Source organism: Serinus canaria, chromosome 20 (assembly GCF_022539315.1).
Source record: "Serinus canaria isolate serCan28SL12 chromosome 20, serCan2020, whole genome shotgun sequence".
Classification (NCBI taxonomy): Eukaryota; Metazoa; Chordata; class Aves; order Passeriformes; family Fringillidae; genus Serinus; species Serinus canaria.
In genome coordinates, this window is record NC_066333.1 from 7598427 (window position 1) to 7616623 (window position 18197).

General features: G+C 46.7%; 1 protein-coding gene across 3 annotated transcripts; it reads right to left on the reverse strand.

The window, feature by feature from the left end:
- Positions 1–4111: 4111 nt before the first annotated feature.
- TPX2 (TPX2 microtubule nucleation factor) lies at positions 4112–18158 on the reverse strand. 3 transcript variants are annotated; one of them, XM_018917273.3, is made up of 18 exons: positions 17991–18065; positions 15336–15460; positions 13102–13254; positions 12715–12840; positions 12404–12512; positions 11729–11860; positions 10935–11057; positions 10364–10497; positions 9897–10054; positions 9312–9483; positions 9044–9182; positions 8377–8593; positions 8065–8163; positions 7239–7415; positions 6972–7118; positions 6321–6432; positions 5479–5666; positions 4112–5042 (listed from the first exon to the last, which is right to left on the reverse strand). In XM_018917273.3, exons 3-18 carry the CDS (start codon positions 13202–13204, stop codon positions 4932–4934), a joined length of 2247 nt encoding a protein of 748 aa, XP_018772818.2. In that variant the 5' UTR covers positions 13205–13254; positions 15336–15460; positions 17991–18065; the 3' UTR covers positions 4112–4931. The 3 variants fall into 3 exon arrangements, with proteins under 3 accessions (XP_018772818.2, XP_018772819.2, XP_009091287.2); XM_018917274.3 differs by lacking the exon at positions 15336–15460 and having other exon boundaries at positions 5479–5645; positions 17991–18158; XM_009093039.4 differs by lacking the exon at positions 15336–15460 and having other exon boundaries at positions 17991–18143.
- Positions 18159–18197: the final 39 nt, after the last annotated feature.

The following is an 18197-nucleotide window of genomic DNA, read 5'->3' on the forward strand; positions in this document are numbered from 1 at the left end:
GCTTTCTCCTTAGTTTAAACCCTACCTGTGGCAGGGCTGGAGGCTACAGCAGCAAAGGAGGTGGGGAGGCTGTCCTGGCCAGAGCCATCCATGATGGAGCTGAATCAATGCTACCAACAAGCAGCAGCAGCCTCCCAAGAGCAGTGCTCCCTTTGCCTGCAGCACCTCTCAGGAGGACCAACACTGCTCAGGAAGTGGTGCTGCTCCACATTGACAAATCCCAGCTCCCAGGAGGCACCAGCATCTGTGTGCCACAGCCTGGGGTCAGACTTTGCCAGTGGTTCACATGTGGCATTGAAACTGAGAAAAGCCAGGAGCAGAGCACAACTGTTCCTGTCCTTGAGGTGCTCCTGTCCCACCTGTCCCTGCCCTGGCCTGAGGCACCCAGCATCAACACCTCAATGCAAGAGCTACACTTGCTCAGTGGGACACAGCCAGAGTCTCCTGAGCAGATATGGAGCTGTCCTGCTCCAGCCTTCACAGCTGGGATTTGTGGCTTCAGCAAAGCCAGCTCCTTTCCTGAAATCCATGGCAGGACTTGGAATGTGATGAGCACCAGCAGGGATAATGCAGGAGCAGGCACAATGCAGGAGCAGGCACACAGCTCCAGCTCACTGATGTGTTGATGCAGTTGGCTACAAGCAGAAGTTGGAGCACCACCAGCAGCCACAGTTCTTGGTGACAATGACACACATGCTGCCCAGCCCTGGCACAGCCACCACTCCTGTGATGAGTGAAAGTCCCCCACCTTGGCCTCCGTAGGGCCACAGTCAGCAATAACTGGCCAGATGCTGTGCCTGGCCAGCGGGGCCTCTGCCCATCGACTGTCATCGCCAACATACAGTTAGGAATTGCCTCTCTCCTTCTCCAGCTGGGCTGCCAGGCACCCGGAGGCCACCAGTGTCACTTCAGGCACATACTGCCACCACTCCGCCAGCCTTTGGCTCTGCACCCTCCTGGCAAACCCGAGGTGGAAGAAATGCATCCATGCCCAAGCATGAGGCAGGAGCCCATGAGCCACAGTCATGCCCCACAGCCCCCTTGGAGCTCTTGGTGTGGTGGACACTGGGATAAAATTCTCCAAGGAGAGCAGGAGCAAGCAGCTGGACACCAGCCAGCCTTCCTGGGATGCTTAAAATCTTTCACGCTCCCTGGGAGCAAGGTTGGTCTGGGCACAAATCCCTGGCACAAGGTGAGGAAGCAAAGAAAGCCCTGGGCAGGGGTACTGGGCAGCCATGACTTCCAGAGGCAATGGTGGACCATGGTTTGGCATTATCACAGATAAAATTCGTGGGCAGAGAGAAACTGGCTGAAATCAGACCTTTGGGAAGAAGGAATTGTAGAATTGAAGGGCAGTATCTGTTCCACCCCAGGATTTCAGATGCCTTGGTCCAAAACCATGGGCCCTAGGAGCAGCACAGTGCCCTGGGGCTCTGCAAACCAGCCACCACCCAGGCTACTCAGCCTGGGCTTGGGGGTTTTTTCTCCTTTCCCATTCAGGAACTTAAGCCAGAGCCTACATTGGCTGCAGCTGGGAAACAGCCTGTCCCGGGGCTATCTGGCAGTGCCTCAAGCACGCTGTTCCCTGGCGACGCCGTTGTCACAACTGCGGCAGCACACTTTAACCTTTACGTTTACCCTGGGAAGGGAGACTCTGCGGGGCCAAAGCCAGCCCATTCCCAGGAAACCCGACACCCCAGCTAAATCGAGCGGCAGGGAAGGCTGAACAACATCCCCACCTGAATCCCAGCCATGCTGCTGAAACACAAACCAGCTGGGCTGTCTGGCTTAACTGCTTCCATCAGAACCAGGGCTTCCACCACGCTGCCATCGTGTCATGACAGGTGTCAGCAAGGTGATGGGAAAAGACAAGGAAAAATCCCAACATCATCAACAGAGCATCCAGAGTGATGTAGCTACCAGCAGCAGCACCAGGACCTGCCCAGATCCAGAAGTTCTTGCCAGGTTCAGGCCAGGTCACACAAGCAGTTGCAAAGGTTTCCCAGTGGAGACAGAAGGGAGAAACAATGCTGTGATCTGAGAGCAGCATCAAGCCTTTTCATAAGAATTTATTCACCGGATAATTTGATCGTGCAATCAACATGAAAGTCCAGGAAAACATTGGCTGCCTTTAAGTTCCAGCCCTAGTCTGAGTTCAGCAAATTATTTTGATAACAAATTGAGTACAGCCCAACTCAAAGAGCAGAGGAAGATTTTGCACCCAGATCTCCTCTCTCCTCCAAATCCTTGCTCTCAAGGCACACATGTAAGCGTGATGACCTTTGAGTACTGGAATACAAAACTGCGTTTGCAAAATCCACACAGAGAATATAGATTTTACATCATTTCTCAACCTACCCTAACTCTAAAGGGAGGTGTTGCAACAGCACTTAGTTAAAGCCCAGTCTGTTGCTCTCATCCTGTAAATTTGTTCTCCCCAGAAGAAGAAAATCACCTGCCACCCTGTTCCTGCTGAAGACTTGGCCAAATCTCATCCTCTCCAACATCCAGCTCCTTCAGGACATGATTTTTATACTTTGTACGCTCGAGCAGTTTTCCCACCATGTCACCACTTCTCTCCTAATTAAGAGAACAGGTCCCACAGCCCAGCTTGTGAGAACCTGGTGGGTGACTCCAAGCTCATACAAACACCCCAGAGCCGTGGAGGCACAGCTGCCTGAGGCTCCTGCCCCTGGTTGCAGTGGGGAATACAAGAGGCCATGTCTGGGGAAAGATGTAATATCTTTTATTAGACCCAAATGATACCATTGGGGAAAAAATACTGCCAAGCTGTCAGGCACACAACCCCTTCCTCAAGGCAGAAGAGGCCATGTAGGGCCATCAGGGAAATCCAGCTGCTTCATCCTTCAGGGCTTAGTGGCTGCTCCAGTTCCACAGCCTCATGATCCTGCTTGCCTTCACATTCTTCAGCAGCTCATCATCATTCCAGCTTCACCCTGACTCATCATAAATATTTGCTGCTTCTGCTGCCCACATGCTGCCTTCTCCAGAGCTGGCACTCGAGGAAAAAACATCTGAGGTTCTGTGATGTGCCCATCCAGTAGCAGAGCACAGGGAACAGCCCCCACCATGACAGAAATGGGGCTAAGGCAGACAGGTCAGATCCACATGGATTTTCATTTTCAAGAAGAGGATGCTAACATGTCCCTTGCGCTCCAGCTACTCCTGCAAATTGTCACAGCAGCAGTGACAGTTTTTCTGGCTGTCCTGTTACTCTCAGTGACATAGGGCTATCAGCAAAGTCAGAAAAATGTGGCTGAAGGCAGGCTGGGCGATTAGATCAAACTTTTGGGCCAACCTCTGCCACAGTTACATAAAGATCCTCAAGAGAAGGGAAGGAAAAGCTGAAACTTGAGCAAAACTGAGCCATGTCTGAGGTCATCCTTTCCAGGAACCCACACTGCCATGGGGTCATTCATCCTTCAGTACCAATATATTTCCCCCAAGCCTTTCATTCTCCAGCTCTTCAGTTACTAACTGCATAACACCTTTAATTTTTTTGAAGAATCCCTGTATTTCAGTGTGGGTGGCTTTTCCTCTTTAATCCCAGCACTGAAGTTCGAGGCTGGTGCTCTTGGAAACACTCCCATAGAGACCCCAGCTGTTCTGCAATGACATCTCTTGAGCATCACACTTTTTAGGAGAATTCCTGCAGAAACATCATCCTTGGGTCCAATAAGTGTTCATCTTGGAATTTAGGTCTAAGGACTTTCTTCCACTGTTACCTCTCTCAGTCTAGGAGTAAAATAGCAATTGCTTGATGCACTTTGGCAAGAATGAGACAGCATCTCTAAGCACCCCCTTAGGTGGAATCTAACACCTAGTTTGAACTCTCTTTTTCAGCCAAAAATCTGAACAAAAAGTTACACACTCCAGGAATACGTCAACAGTATCCCAGTTCAGAAGAAATGAAAGCAAATGTTTTCCATAACTACCAAATAACCAAGTTTGTCCAGTTAAAACAAATTAATTCTAAATTTCCATTTACCCCCTCTACTAAGCAGCACAACAGTAGCAAGCAGCCCTGCTCATGGTGTGAGCAGGTATTGCAGCAAAATATAAAGGTAAGAAATCAGAGCACAATACCAAGTAAGAAATAATTATTAAAACTTTAATCTAGATGTGTCCACTCTTCATAATGCCAGCAGTTTTGTCCTCCAGCAATTGAGCACTTGGGCTATGTTTAGCTCTGCTCACTGCCAAAACTAGCCAGAGATGCTGATGGCTCTGCAGCCAAGAGACCTGCACTGCCAGAAGCTGGGGCAGCAGCTCACAGCAAGTCACCTGCCAGACAAATGGCTTCCCAAAAAGGACTTCAGTTATAAAACAGCAAGATGGTTTAATACTCTAATATACACAAAGAATTACTTTTAAGTGTAGGCAAGATTTGTATTTGTGGTCATCTAAACATCAACAAGGAAGGCCAGACCCGCGCTACACTGGCTTGAAGGAACCTCAATTAACACAATTCAAGCTAAATGTAGACTAAATGCTAAAAAACAGACACTTGAAAATAGCACTTAGTGTAAAAACATTAGACAGCTCTGCCAGATGCACAGATCTGCATGGCCAGTCTTTATCAAAAACTCTTCTGCAGGAAAGGGCTTCAGCCCACTAGCCATAGACAGCGAGCAGATTAGGAATTTTTATTTAGTTAGGTACACAATATCTGTATGCAATATCAAAACTTGGTTTAGGTCTCTAGAGAAGATGGGGTCTATATACACAGCAAGGCCAGGAGGCACTGCTGAAATGCCATGGGCTCAGGTGGAGTTTAACTACTCAGTACAACAATGAAACCAAGCACAGGAGTTCAGACCAAGCAGTCATGGAAAAACAATTGCTCCCTCTCTCCTACCAAGGGAGGTGGAGAGGGATGGGATCTCCCAGCAGTTTTCAGTGGATGCTCATCAGCATCGGAATCTGTCTGAGAAGTTGGGAGACTTTGGCACAGTCAGCGGTTGATGACTGGACTTCACTTCTAGGCTGCGGTATTTGCGTATTGGGTTTGCCTTGTGAACCTGTGGAAAAACAAATATAAGCAAGGGCAAAACAAAGCAAATGGCTGCAGTTATGATGAAGCTGAAATTTGCAGGTGAGCTGTGAATGAGGTGAAGGCAGGTATCTGCCTGAGACCACCACACCACCCTGGACACTGGAGTGAGGTAGTGGGAAAATGCACAGCATCTGTTGGGGTTGTGGGTTTTACTAAGATCATTCTGCTTTGATAACTACACATGTGCAGCTCCAAAACTCAGCACAGCTGCCTTCTTTGTTTGCATGGTTTTGTAGGTTTGGTTTTTTAAACCAGTTGTGAAGTTAGCGAGTCATCAATTTACAAAAGGGAACCTTGAAAAGGCAGTTTTAGCACAGCTCAACTGTGACATTAGCTCCATAAGGATATTCCACATTCCTTTGGGTTACTTTATAGCCCTTGCTCAGAAACAGCTCACTTACCATTTCTTGTCTTAGCTTAGCAACTTCTTCCTTTTCACGCTCCTCTTGTTGCTGCCTGATCTGCTCCTCATACTTCTCCCTTAAGGCTTCTGCTTCTGCCAATCGCTTTTCAAATTCTTGCCGTTCTTTTGCTCTTCTTTCTGTTGCCAGCTCAAAGCTTTCAGGAACTACAGAACCAGAAAGGCTCTCTAAGTTTAGAAATAGAGGAGATAACATTGGTTCAAAGACAGTCAGGTAAAGCAGAGCAGCACTAATGTCAACGGAAGCCTCCCTTTGGAGAGCTTCCCCTTGGCAAGGGTGGTTAGGAGATACCTCCAGGCTTCAGGAAAAGAGAAAACTTTACTCCCAGACGTGAGCAGTGTTAATGCAGACGTCACCCCGTCATGGGTGTTCTCATGGGAGGGAGCAAGCACACAATTGTTAGTACAAACAAGCTTTTGGCTGGTTTTATGCTCTACAAATCTCAGCCTACCCAAGCAGTAGATGCCTTCATCTCACTAGAAACAGGAGGGAAAGAGTGACAGCGCTGCAGAAATGCCAGCTGTCTCTGCAGGGAGCTCCTCACATTCTCAGTACCCTTATCCTGAGCTGGCACACATCAATCATCTGCCAATTGCAGCAGAGCTTCTAAATACAGCTGCCATGCTGGAGCAGAACAGGGGGGTGGAGAGGAAATCCCCCTGCTCCCAGGGGACACAAGCTGTTAGGCAATTAGTTGATTAAATGCAAGGCACTATTGGCTGTGCTGATGAAGAAGAGGCAACAGCCAGAAAAAACATCACTTAATTGCCTCAGTTCTGAGCTATCAGCCAAGCCCCTGTAGCAAGTACTTGCAACTCTACCTGATAACATCCTATGTTCCTTTTTGGGCACAAAAGGCTCCTGGTACACCACTGTGTTGGGACGAGCTTTAAAACATGCTGCCTCTTTTTGCCTTTTCAAGTCTTCTTCAAGCTGCAAAAGAAGAGAGTACATCAAGTGCCAGGCAGAAAGAGACCATCTCCCCCTGACCCAGACTCCAGCAATCCCTACACTGGAAAAGCCATGCTGACTCAGTCAAATAATTTCCATAGAAAACTATATTAAAGGCAAAATTTGGTGTTGCTTATTGCCTGACAGTTGCTTTGCCAAAAAATAGCCTGAAGAAAGTTTCAGGTGTCCACTGCAGATGTGAGAAAAGCAGTATATTATTTATGTGTCAATAAATTCCTGGAGATAGTCAGCAAAGAATTGAGCTGCACAGAGCTGCTACTTCGAAAAAGCCCCACAGCTGTTCATACAATTGTGGTAAATATAATTTACCATTAAGTGAGAAAAATGAAAACAAACCATTGACCAATCCTTAACTCAATTGTACAAGTCTCATGCCAAGTACAGAAAAATTCCTTGCTCCAACTCAGCTACTGATTCACTTCAAGGAGGATAGTTTCTCTAGTCAACAACAACTCCAGTTGATTTAAGTCTGGTCATTCCCATTAACCTTTTCATCCTACCTGCTGTTTCCAGCTCTGGAGCTTGGCAGCTCCCCGTTCATCCACGTGCAGATGGAATGGTTCAGGCTGAGTTGGGGTTTTGACCTTCTTTTCTGGCAGTTTAACTTCGTCAAAGTAAGGCAGAGGCAACGCTTTGAACTTTGGCACCTGAAATAAACAACTCAAAATATTTCTTGTCCTTTCCTTGGAGGTTTAATAGACAACAGCAAATTCTATCACATTCTTTTTACTGAAGGAGTGGAATCCAAGGAAGCTTTTGATTCTTACCTCTTCCTTCTGTAGTTCTTCTATTTTTTTCTCTTTTTGTATTTGTCGCTCTCTGTCCCGGGCATCGAAAGAGAAGGGGCACACTTCCACATGCCTCTGCTCTGGCATTTTGGGTTTGAAGGGCACTCCATAATGTGGCATAGGATTAGCTTTGATCACAGCCACTTCCTCTTTTTCCTAAAAGGAATATTAGCATTAGGAACTGATTTTTTACTTTTGTATAGGCTGCAACTCCTGCCAAGCAAAACCACAAAGAGCTTTGAATGAGCTTCTTTGATAAGGGGCACAGCAGGGTCACACAAACAGTGGACACTGCAAAAACTAGGATTCCAAGAAGTACTAATTTACTGGAACCCTGAACCACAGGCCCAATTCTTCCTTTTATGAAACCACTCTCAATTCTAGTTCTCATTCAAATTAGACTATAATTATTTAATATCCTATTGACAAGGAGGAAAGGAAGAAGGATGTGAAGCTTTCAGAATCCTGCTCCCCACCTCAGGGAGAAGAAACTTCATCTGTAATGTCTGCCTTCAGTGACAGAATAGGGAAGGATGAGAAATCTAAGCAGTTCATCTTCCTCATTTATAGCAGCAAAACCTCAGAAACCCTCATCAGTGCAATAGCATTGAAATTATTTCATTTTTAATGAGAATTCAGTTTCTGTAAAATGAGTAGCAATAACCAGATTATTTCAAGTGAATTATTTCAAGGTAACTACTGGAGGAACTGCTCACAGGAGGGAAAGAAGGGGCTTCCAGCCCCAAAGCATCCCATCCACAATCCAGATGCACTGGGATGGCTCCAGCCTCATCACAACTGTTACCTTTTCCTCCTCTCTGCCAGACACACGGGTCCTGCTTCTCAAGGTAAATGCTGGAGACTTGGGGACTGTAACAGGAAGTGCTTTCTTCTCTGGAACACCCTGTTCAAAAAAGCCAGTAAGGAGTTACCCAAGGCAAAGTGCCAAGAAAACGCCTCAGAGAAACAACCTGACAGCACAGGATGTACCTACTGGGGCTCTTACCTAATGACAGACACTGTTTACTGAGATCATTAAACACACAATGCAACATAGCTGCAAACATTTTGAAGCTCATTGCCACCAATTCCCAAGCCTGGGTGCTATTAAACTTACCACAACATCCTCCAGGATTTTTGTGGGACATGGCCTGGAATGGAATTCGAAGCGTTCTTCCTCCTGCTGCTTCTTACTCTCACGCTCCTGAATCCTTTTTTCTATTTCCAGCTGAAAGCCAATGGGTTGGGTGAGCTTCTTCAGAGGGGGTTTCTTGGGCAGGAGTGGCCCACCCTCAAAGATTTTGTGATTGACTTCTCGTGCTTTGAATTTGTACCTATGCAGGAACAATGGAGACAATCACCAGTTGTACATTGTATGTTAGTGTGCAGCTCTAGCTAGCAATTCTTCCTTTGCCTTCAAAACAGCAAGATTAATAAGGAAAATCTTATGGATTGTTTTCCTAGAAATCCAAAACTTTGCCTACAGGCAAATTTTGAAGTGCATGCAGGCTGCATTGCTATATTGGGTTTGCTTTACTCATCATAAGCTGTACTCAACCCTCAGCTCTCCTAAGAGCACATTCTTCAAAATGATTTGTTTATATTTCACTCCCCTAAAATCAGAGCTGAAGAATTCTGAATAACCTAAAGGAATCTCAATAGTGTATGCTACTCATTTTTTCACACATTAAGGGCATTCCAGAGAAGCGACATTTGGGTACCTGAAAAATATTTCCAGTGTGATACAATCAGCCCCTGGAGGACTAGAGTAAGCCCTTACTTACTGTTGAATTTTCTCTACTTCCTCTGCTTCTAACTCTGCAGCAGTTTTGCAGGTGACAGGTCTCAAGCGATGCTTTGTTCGCAGCACTGGTGTTTTGGGATGCGTGGGCTGAGGCTTCACTGGCTTTTTTGAAACTGAGCCTACAAATTCAAGTCAGAGACCAGAAGTTAATGGCAAGGCCTGCAACAATCACAGGCCATTTGCTCAGAATAGTCAAAGCATCTCTTGCTCTACCACCAATGTGTGTGGACAAAGACAAGACAACTCACCTTCCTCAGATTTCCTGCTCCTCAAATGGTAACGAGGGGGTGTGCGTTTTTGGAATGCTTCTACCTGCTCAGCAAAGGACACATATTCTGTTGTGGCTTCTTCAAGTTTTCTTTTGCTTCCCTGGGACAGATTGAAAGGTTTGGGGACAGTGTGTCCCTTTGGCATTCGCACCTGGAGACAGAAAACCACGGTCAGTATGGCCAGGAGGTTATGATGACATTTACTTTCCCCACTGACGCACAGTATTTGTCCCTTCCTCTCACTGCAAAGAAGAGAACACCTCACATTAAGCACAAGTGTTAACAGTCTGAAAATGCACAAGTTATACTGGGAAACTGTATTGAGCACATTAAAGCACAAAGTGGAATGACTAGAAGATCTAACATTAAAGGGCTCCTTTTTCCACAAGGTTTCTTTGGAGTCTTGTGGCAACACAGACACATGGGAAGTCTGCAGTCACATTTGCACAACACCTGCCTCTGGTGGTAACCTCTCTGTGGGTATCAGCCCAAACATTGCACAAGGAGCAGGGAGATGATGGCAAGAATCAGTGAGATAAGTTCTGGCAACACTCTGGCTCTCACCGGAGAAGGGGGATGCTTCCTCAGGACTGCTGCAAAATCCAGCTCCTTGTACTCGTTCACAGGCTGACTTTCTACGTTCTGCTTAATTCTATTCTCCGTGCAGAAGTGGAAATTAATTGGCTTTGTTACTTGACCGACAGGTTTCTTCATGGGTTGTGCTAGAGAAAAAGAACATGTAAGGACTGGAAGATTTTTGCTGTGGGGTACAATTTATGGAAATAAAAAAAAGCATTTAATTTCTAACAACTAGGTAAATTTTTAGCGAACTCGTCTTTAACATTTCAAAACATGACATAACCCAAACCCACCTGTTTCCAGGCAGTTTAGGGGCTGATCTACATTGAATGGCTCCTAGTATTTATTGCAAAATCTGAAATGCTTGTTTTCAAAGGTGCTTGCACAGCTCTGTGCAGCACTCTCCAGCTGAACCCAATGCAGCTACATTCAGCAATTCAGGCAGAGCCCACCTGCTCCAGCAATAGCTGCTTTCAGAGACTCCTCGTTCTTCTTCCGCAGCTCCATAACCTCCTGCTGCAATTGCTGCATCTTTTCCAGCTCCTGCTCCTCTGTACTCTTTGGCTTGTTAGAAGGTTTGGTCCTCCTGCATAAGGACATTAAAAACTAAGATATGCCTTTCTGCTTCCCTGGTTATTAGCATGAAGTTTGTGCAAGGAACATGCTTATGCCCAGCCTCACTGCAGGAGCATCACCGGTTATAAAAACCTTCTCTTTAGAGGAGATCTTCTTGGGTTTTGTTTGCTCAAGAAATCTCACAGCTAGCTGCTATTCTGCAGACTCATTTGCTGTGTGCATTCTTGATCCATTAGGAAGAACAACTTTTTCCTCAAAAGCAAAGCAAAAGCTTTTCTGTGCAGAGGTTCAGCTGGTGAAGTACATTTCACCCTAATATTGTTGCCTTGACCCAGTGTTTACTAAATGTGATACCATCACATGCTAAGTTGAAGCTGAAAACACACAGCCATGACTGTCACCTAAATCAACTGTGATTAGCACACAAGTCACAAGAAAGCCACGTACTTCAACATTGTTGGCGTGGAGGGCATGGTCTGTTTGCTTTTCCCTCTCCCTGGAGAGAGGTCAGGATCCTGCAGGGGTTCTTTCTTTGTGGACGTTTCTGTCGCCTTCTCTCTGCTACCAGAACTAAGAGAAAAAGTTGTTAGGGCAAACCCCTTGAATTAACTGTATTCTAAATAAGTTACCACTTGCAGCTCTCTCCACCATGCATAACATCCCAACACCTGGTGAGATCTAAGGTATGCCAGGCTAGCCTTACCTCACCCCAAGCCCACATATAGACCATCCAGCTTTCTCTGGTACTCTAAGGCTGCAGAAGGGAAGATGAATTACTGAGTTTTCAGAACTTCTTTGGAGAAGGGAGGTACACTGTAGATCATTGAGATACAGCAGTGTTTCAAAGATCACACTTCAATTTCCTGACCTGAAGCTTATCACCATATGATACTTTAGTGGTTAAGTTAATTTGAGAAATATTTTGGCCGCGACTCTTTCATAGCTAATGACTGCCTGATGACTTCCGGATGGATAAATTCAGACAAATTTAAAGCTGATAGACACTGAGTAAGAAGGTGACGAAGCCTATACTTATTTAATTCACATCTCCACCTCCAAACAGAGCCGTTCCTTCAGCATTTGCAGCCATTTCTTGTTCATGAAACCAGTATCAGCAACCAGTTCCAGCCACTACCCCCTAACCTTCCTGTAAGAACCATCTCAAACAGGCAGAAACCCTTTCCAAAGAAATAGTTGTATCCCTTTTCCCAGCCCTTAACAGAAGGACTTGGATGACATACAGTCTCATTTTCTTCAAGGGTGGAATATCTTCCTTATTATCCAGGGCATTAGCAATTCTCTCTGCTTTGATTCTGCCCGGCTGCTTGCGCTGCTGGGTCTTCCCCTGCTTTGTAGCCAGTCTCCTGCCTGGTCTAGAGTAGAACAGAAAGCAGAAGTCAGTTTTCCCACAGATCTGAGGACACACCTGACCTGGATGACACATTTATGTGAGCGCATCCCCTAACTCCACCACACAAATTGTGTTTGACACAACAATCCAAAGGCAGCATGATTTATTAAAGTTTACCAATCCATAAACTGAATATTCTTTGCTATATTTGAGCATGCAGAGCTTGCATTCATATCAAGAATGAGTTCTGCCCAAGTCAGGCAGATATAAACAAAGAAACTTTATAAGCCACCTCAGTTTCAGATATCCTCACATTCCAGAAGCTCCTGGTGCTGCCGAGTCTCATTTGACAAGTATGTGAGACACTGCATTACATTTCCACCCTAGAGACTGCCCCTCCAGCTTAGCCAGCAGATCAGATGTCCCAATGCACCATCTCCATGTTGGAGAACTCCAGCCCCACAGGATACCCCAAGAACAGCTTAGAACTGCTGATCCTGAGAGCAAGGACCTGCTTAGTTACACCATCATCAATCATTGTACAAACTGAACACAAATATTTCACCTCTGAGGGGCCTCTGCAGGGGCAGCAGCTCTCCAGGTTGCCAGGGACCCAACAATATTCTGAGGGACCGTGTTGCCCTGGGCACGTTCTGCTTCACCATCACTTTCACCTGAGAAAGGGGCAAGTGTCAGCTTATATATATATATATATATACACACACACATAGAACAACAAGTACAACCACAGGAGATCTTGTAGATAAGAGTTTATGAAGATGGCCCCACAAAAACCAGACAGAGGCCTTTCCATTTTGTCAGTGAAAAGCAGGTAAAACTTATTTATTCCCTCCCTGCCACACCATGCCAGCTTACTCATGGCTACTTCTTGTGATGGGACAGAAGACAGAGTAACATCAGGCTTTGAAAAAGCAGGGCTGCGGTGTGAGACCTCTGCCAGATTTTCTGCAGGAGGGACATTCTCCAGATTGGCTTTTTCATCTGTAAGGAGAAAGACTTTCACTATACACACTGTTAGGAATTGTTAAAAATACCCCAGAATATATTATGAGGTTAACAAAGGCAAGTTACAGGTGACAAAATTTAAATACAAAAAAATAAACCAGAACAATGAAACCCCATGCATGATGAATTAGGCAGTTAACATCATGATTAATAGGCACAGAAGCCAGGCCCAAAACAAGGATCACACCAAGGTGTCATCCAATGAGGAAACACCTCAAGGAGCTGGAAGCAACTTACCAAACCAGGAGTCTGCATTGTGCATATCATCCTCATTCAGAGTTGCAAAATCGATGCAGATGTTTGGGACATCAAAAGAATAACGGGATTCTGGCTTAGACATCTTCACAGCCACACGGTCCCCAAGAGTCCTCTGTCTGCACCTCTACAGCCCTTTAGACAACAACAGGGAATCAGTGGAATCATCCCTCCCCCTCCTTCCTCTGCAGAGTTTCTAGAGACAGGCATTGGGACATCCCCCCTTCTTGCACTTCACACCTTTGGGCAGAACTTCTCATGAGAAATGCAGAGTTTTATTCTACTGCTGATCTGCAAAACTAAGCATATTTCACCACTGTTGACATTTGCAGGTTCAAAACTATCAGAAAGATCAAGTTTTGACTGGATTTTTTTTTGTACCTGTGGGTGCCAGAATTGTATTTTTAAGAAGTGTAAAGCTTTTCCACTTTCTTCCCTCACCACACACGAAGAAGAGTTCTTACTCTTACAAGATTTACAAACCTGATGAGATTCACTCCAGAGCACTGCAATGCACAGCCTCTCACTCTGAAGGGCTACAAAAAAGAACTAATGACACAAAAGTGCTCCTCTATGTAATAAATTGATTTTCAAAGCAGGAAGAGGGTTCTGTAGAACACTGTAACTGGGCAAACAGTCAGAAGGAGAGCAGTGTCAGGCCCTCTTGCATTCCTTAGCACTAGCCCAAGGCTGGCCAGGCTATAAACAAACTGAGCACTGTGACCCATGTCAAACAGTCCCTGCAGTTAATTAATGAAGCACTGACAGCAAGAGGAGTCCCTGTGTCAACAGGTGATATTAAACTCAACAGAACAGGAATAAAGCCAGTGACAAAGTTATAAACCCTGAAATTATACAAAACCTTCTTGCAAAGGTGCTTTTGTGATGCCTTGAACAGCTGTGAGGCAAAGCCCACAAGGATGTTATAAAACACTCCCCAAGGAAATCACCTGAACTTTGCTTTTATGAATCCAAGCAATTCCAAAGCAGCATATTCCTAACCCACAGAGCATCAGCCCTTAACCACCTGTCTAGGCAGACCACACATGGTTCAAAATCCAGATGGTGATCCTCAATAAAGAAGAAAATGGTCAAGAGTAAAGCAAAGCAGTCTTTAGGGGGTACCATGCTGGTCACAAACACTGGCCCCTGAGGATGGGTGCACTGAGAAGCCTCCAGCTCCCCAGAGCAGAGATGTGATAGTTAAAGGCAAGAACGTCATTAGAGAAGCACCAACTATATGGCTGGGAAGATGTCAAGGTAGTGTCCAAAGAAGGCAAACAGAAGAATTAGAGCCAAAACCAACTGTAACTGAGCTCAAGACACGGCTGGAATCAAATGCTTTCCTACTGCCCTTAATCAAGATAGAATTTCTGTCAACACTTTAGGCTTTTTTAAAAATCAAATGCGTCATCTGCATTCTCCCCTCACCCTCTCCAGGCAGAGTCAGAGCTCTGGGCATCATGTTTCACAGCTACTTGTGCCCGCTGCTACATTGCTGCAGTTTGCAGGTTTTTACTGAGTAAAGCCCATATTCCATGTGTCAACCACCCTCATCATCAACCTCACTGCTGACCCCTTCTCTCTCCCATCTATCCCAGACAGAAGAGAATAATCAGGAAAAGGATTGTATCACTGCCTCAGTTTCATACTCTGTTTCTTGAAAGAGACAGCAGGAAGATAAATGTTATTGTGACTGAACTCCAGAAAGTCCATTTCAGTCAGATGAACTCATGGCATCTGCCTCTCAAATCCCTACATATCCTCCAAGTCCTGCCTGGAACAGGACTGATGGTGAAGCAGCAGCTCACTGAGAGGCATCCTGCTCCTCCACCCACCGACTCAGGCTGGGACAGGGATCAGCCAGGAATGCTCTGGTGATTTATCACTCCTGTGCCCACCAAAAGGCATCTGCAAACCCAACAGGCTCTGCCAAGCACAGCCCAACACCGGCTGCCCACTCCCTGCAGGCATTTTAAAACACCCCATCATGATTCTGACAGCACAACCACATTTATCTCAATCCAAAATTCTTTCTCTCACCGCAGCATTCATCCACCGGAAGGGAGGCGTGGAAATTTTCCCTCATTAATAGGGACGTTCCCTAATTAGCAGGCAGTGTGTGCATTTCCCAGGCGTGACTACAGGCACGCTGTAATCCTACACAGCTCGGCGTGGATTTAAAGCATGACCCTGCTCTCCCCCACATCCATCACCTCCTGTGTCGACACGGGTGTCTGCAGGCAGCCAGCCGGGGAACCCTCACCCCCGTTCTGCGGGATCAGCTTTCACCTGGTTTGCAGAGCTGCTGAGGCAGGAAAGGAAGATCTGATCTTCTCTCCTGCAAAAAGACCCCAAATTCCTTCTATAAACTGACTAGTTAATTAAAATCTTCATTTGCTTTCTAGATCTGCTCTCTCACTGACCTAAACGTGCCTCCAGAGCAGCACGGCCGCATCCACACGAGGAATAGGCAGTGGGTTCCTCTGGACATCAGGTTTCTTTTGAGTAACTACACTTTGGCACGTTCCAGAAGAGTGCCTTGGCATGGTTTAGATTAGTTAGCTTTGAAAAAGGATTACACTAAGTTGGAACAAGCATTCCTATCCCAGAATAAGACTGATCCAACAGCAAGTGCAACAGGTATTTTGGAATAACTTCACACCTCTCTCTAATCCAAATTAGCTTTAAAATACTGACACAATTCCATCACAGATGTGTTCAGTGTCTTGATGTAGTTGTGAATTTTGTGCCAAGAGCACACTTCGCCTGGACAAAGAAGCCTCCCAGTCATTAAGGTCATGGTGTTGGAGATAGGATGCAGCATTCCAAGATGAGAAATCAAGGACAGAGGGAGAGAGAATGGAGGAGTGTGGGAGAGTAGCAAGGACAGGATAGGGACACAGAAAGGCTGTGACAGGACAAGTGGGAATGGCTTCAAACTAAAAGAGGAGAGATTCAGACTGGATATTAGGCAGAAAATCTTCCCTGTAAGGGTGGTAAGGCTCTGGCAAGGGCTGCCCAGAGAAGCTGTGGCTGCCCCATTCCTGGAAATGTTGAAGGTCAGGTTGGAAAGGGCTGGTCCACTGGAAGGTGTCTCTGCCAGGAATGGTGATGGGGGGTTGGAACAAGACGAGCTTTAAGGTCCCTTCTGACCCAAAACAGTCTGGGTCCTGAGGAAGTCAGAGATCTGCTCTTTCTTGCCACCTTGCAATGTAGATAAGGCCCTGCTGAACTGGAGATGATGCCTTATCACAACACACCACTGGAGCTTCACAAGTTACAAATGTTACTTATGGCAAATCCTACAGGATCAGAAAGCACAATAAGCAACAACAGACACACAAGAAGAGGCTATTCTAAGTTTCACCAGCAGATAAACACAAAGACAGCTGATCACATGCCTTGGAACCCAAGACAGGCAACCAGGAATAAGCGAGAGAACCTTCCCCAAGGCTAAGGCAGCTGCATGGGAGGGTGCTCCAGCAACTCCAGGGCTTTCTGCTGGGCTTCAACAACAGCTGCCACTTAAACACAGATGCTGCACTAACCAGGCAGCTTTAATTCAACCTGGCAGCTTCTTCATTGCCCTGCAACCCAGAGTTTTCTGTTCTTTTTATTGGGAGAATAATCCAAAGGTCCCGGATGCTTTTCAGGGGTTAACATGTAAGTTAGACCATCTCTGAAGCTACAGTCCTGTCACCACAGCCTAGTGAGAACCATCCCAGCACAACACCATCACCTGAACTCCCTCTGCATAACACTGACAGCCTCAGAAAGTCACCCTTCATCCTTGCATTTCCCTGAGCAGGGTTAAGTGAACACTCCCAACATGCTCTGGATCTACAGCTTCTCCCTCCTTTCTCGTGCCCCTTACTCAAAATTCAGCTGGGCTTTTCTGCAGCACAAAATCAACAATGGATTCACCATTCCCCCAAACGCTGCTGTTCCATCATTTAATGCTCACACTGGGAGACAAAGCCTTTAACTACCCCCAGGTCAGGGCTGAGGCCGCAGAAAGCTCCACAGACCACCCAGACCAGCAGCCAAGGTAGGGAAAAGTGCTGGCACAGCCTTTGCTGTGCTAACGGCCCAGACCCGCCCCCATTCCCAAAAATAAACAGCCCTGACATCTCGTGCTCCCTAAAAAAGATCCCACAAGTTTCAGAAGACATGAAGATGGGACATTCTAATAATAGATATTCAAGGAAAAGAAAATTATTTTTAGCTAGCACAGCCTTAACTAATTGTTACATTAAGTTGAAGGTCCTCTAGATTAAAAAAAGCTCCGCATAAAAATAGCTCCCCTAATGTTTTTTTTTTTCTATTACTTGGGCCAGGTTTTGCCTGGTTTGCTTCCTTCCTTTTCCTGGGAAGCGAGATTTGGACTGAAAAGAAGTTACAGAGCTTTCCATCGTGAAATACACTGTTTCATCAGATTTCATAATTGTTTAAAGACTTAGAGCTTTATTTCACTGCCGAGGCACCCACCCCACCGTAAGGCTCACGCCTGGCGCTCCAGTACCGGGAACCCCCCCCCACCACGGCGGCTCCTCCCGTTACCGGCCGCGGGCTCCGGGTTCCGCTTCCCCGGGGAACGAGGGGTTTGCAAACAGCCCCCGGAGCTCCGTTACGAGCCCACTCGGCGCCGTAAATAGCGGCTCCGGCCACGGGCTGAGCGGCCGGAGCCGTCTTCTGCCTCCGTCTCCCAGCCGAGCTCTCGGCCCCGTTACCAATACCTGGGCTCGGAGTAGACCCGGGGAACAGCCGCGTCGCCACGGCCGGAGCGAACGACCAGATATAGGGAAGGGCTGTGGGTCGGGGAAAGAGGGGCGAGGCCGGGGGCGTCCAGCCAGTACCCCTGCACTCACCTCAGCAGCGCCGCCGCCACTCCGCGCGGCGCCTCTGCCGCCGCCGTTAACGGATTTCAAACAGGGCTCGGCAGTCCGAACCCACCAATCAGCGCCTGGCACACGCCCTTTGAGGCGCGCGGAATGGCTGGACCGCTTGAGGACCCGGATAAGCGGACGCCGAGCAGTGCAGTTGCCCTCTCCCTGCAAAGCCTGACGGGAAATGTA

Excerpts from the sequence above, each read along its gene's own strand:
- TPX2 (XM_009093039.4), bottom strand. The coding sequence starts at position 13,204 with ATGTCTAAGCCAGAATCCCGTTATTCTTTTGATGTCCCAAACATCTGC. Across the intron at positions 7,119-7,238 it reads AAGAACTACAGAAGGAAGAG|GTGCCAAAGTTCAAAGCGTT; the intron begins GTAAGAATCAAA and ends TGTTTATTTCAG. Across the intron at positions 5,667-6,320 it reads GGAACATAGGATGTTATCAG|AGAGCCTTTCTGGTTCTGTA; the intron begins GTAGAGTTGCAA and ends TTCTAAACTTAG.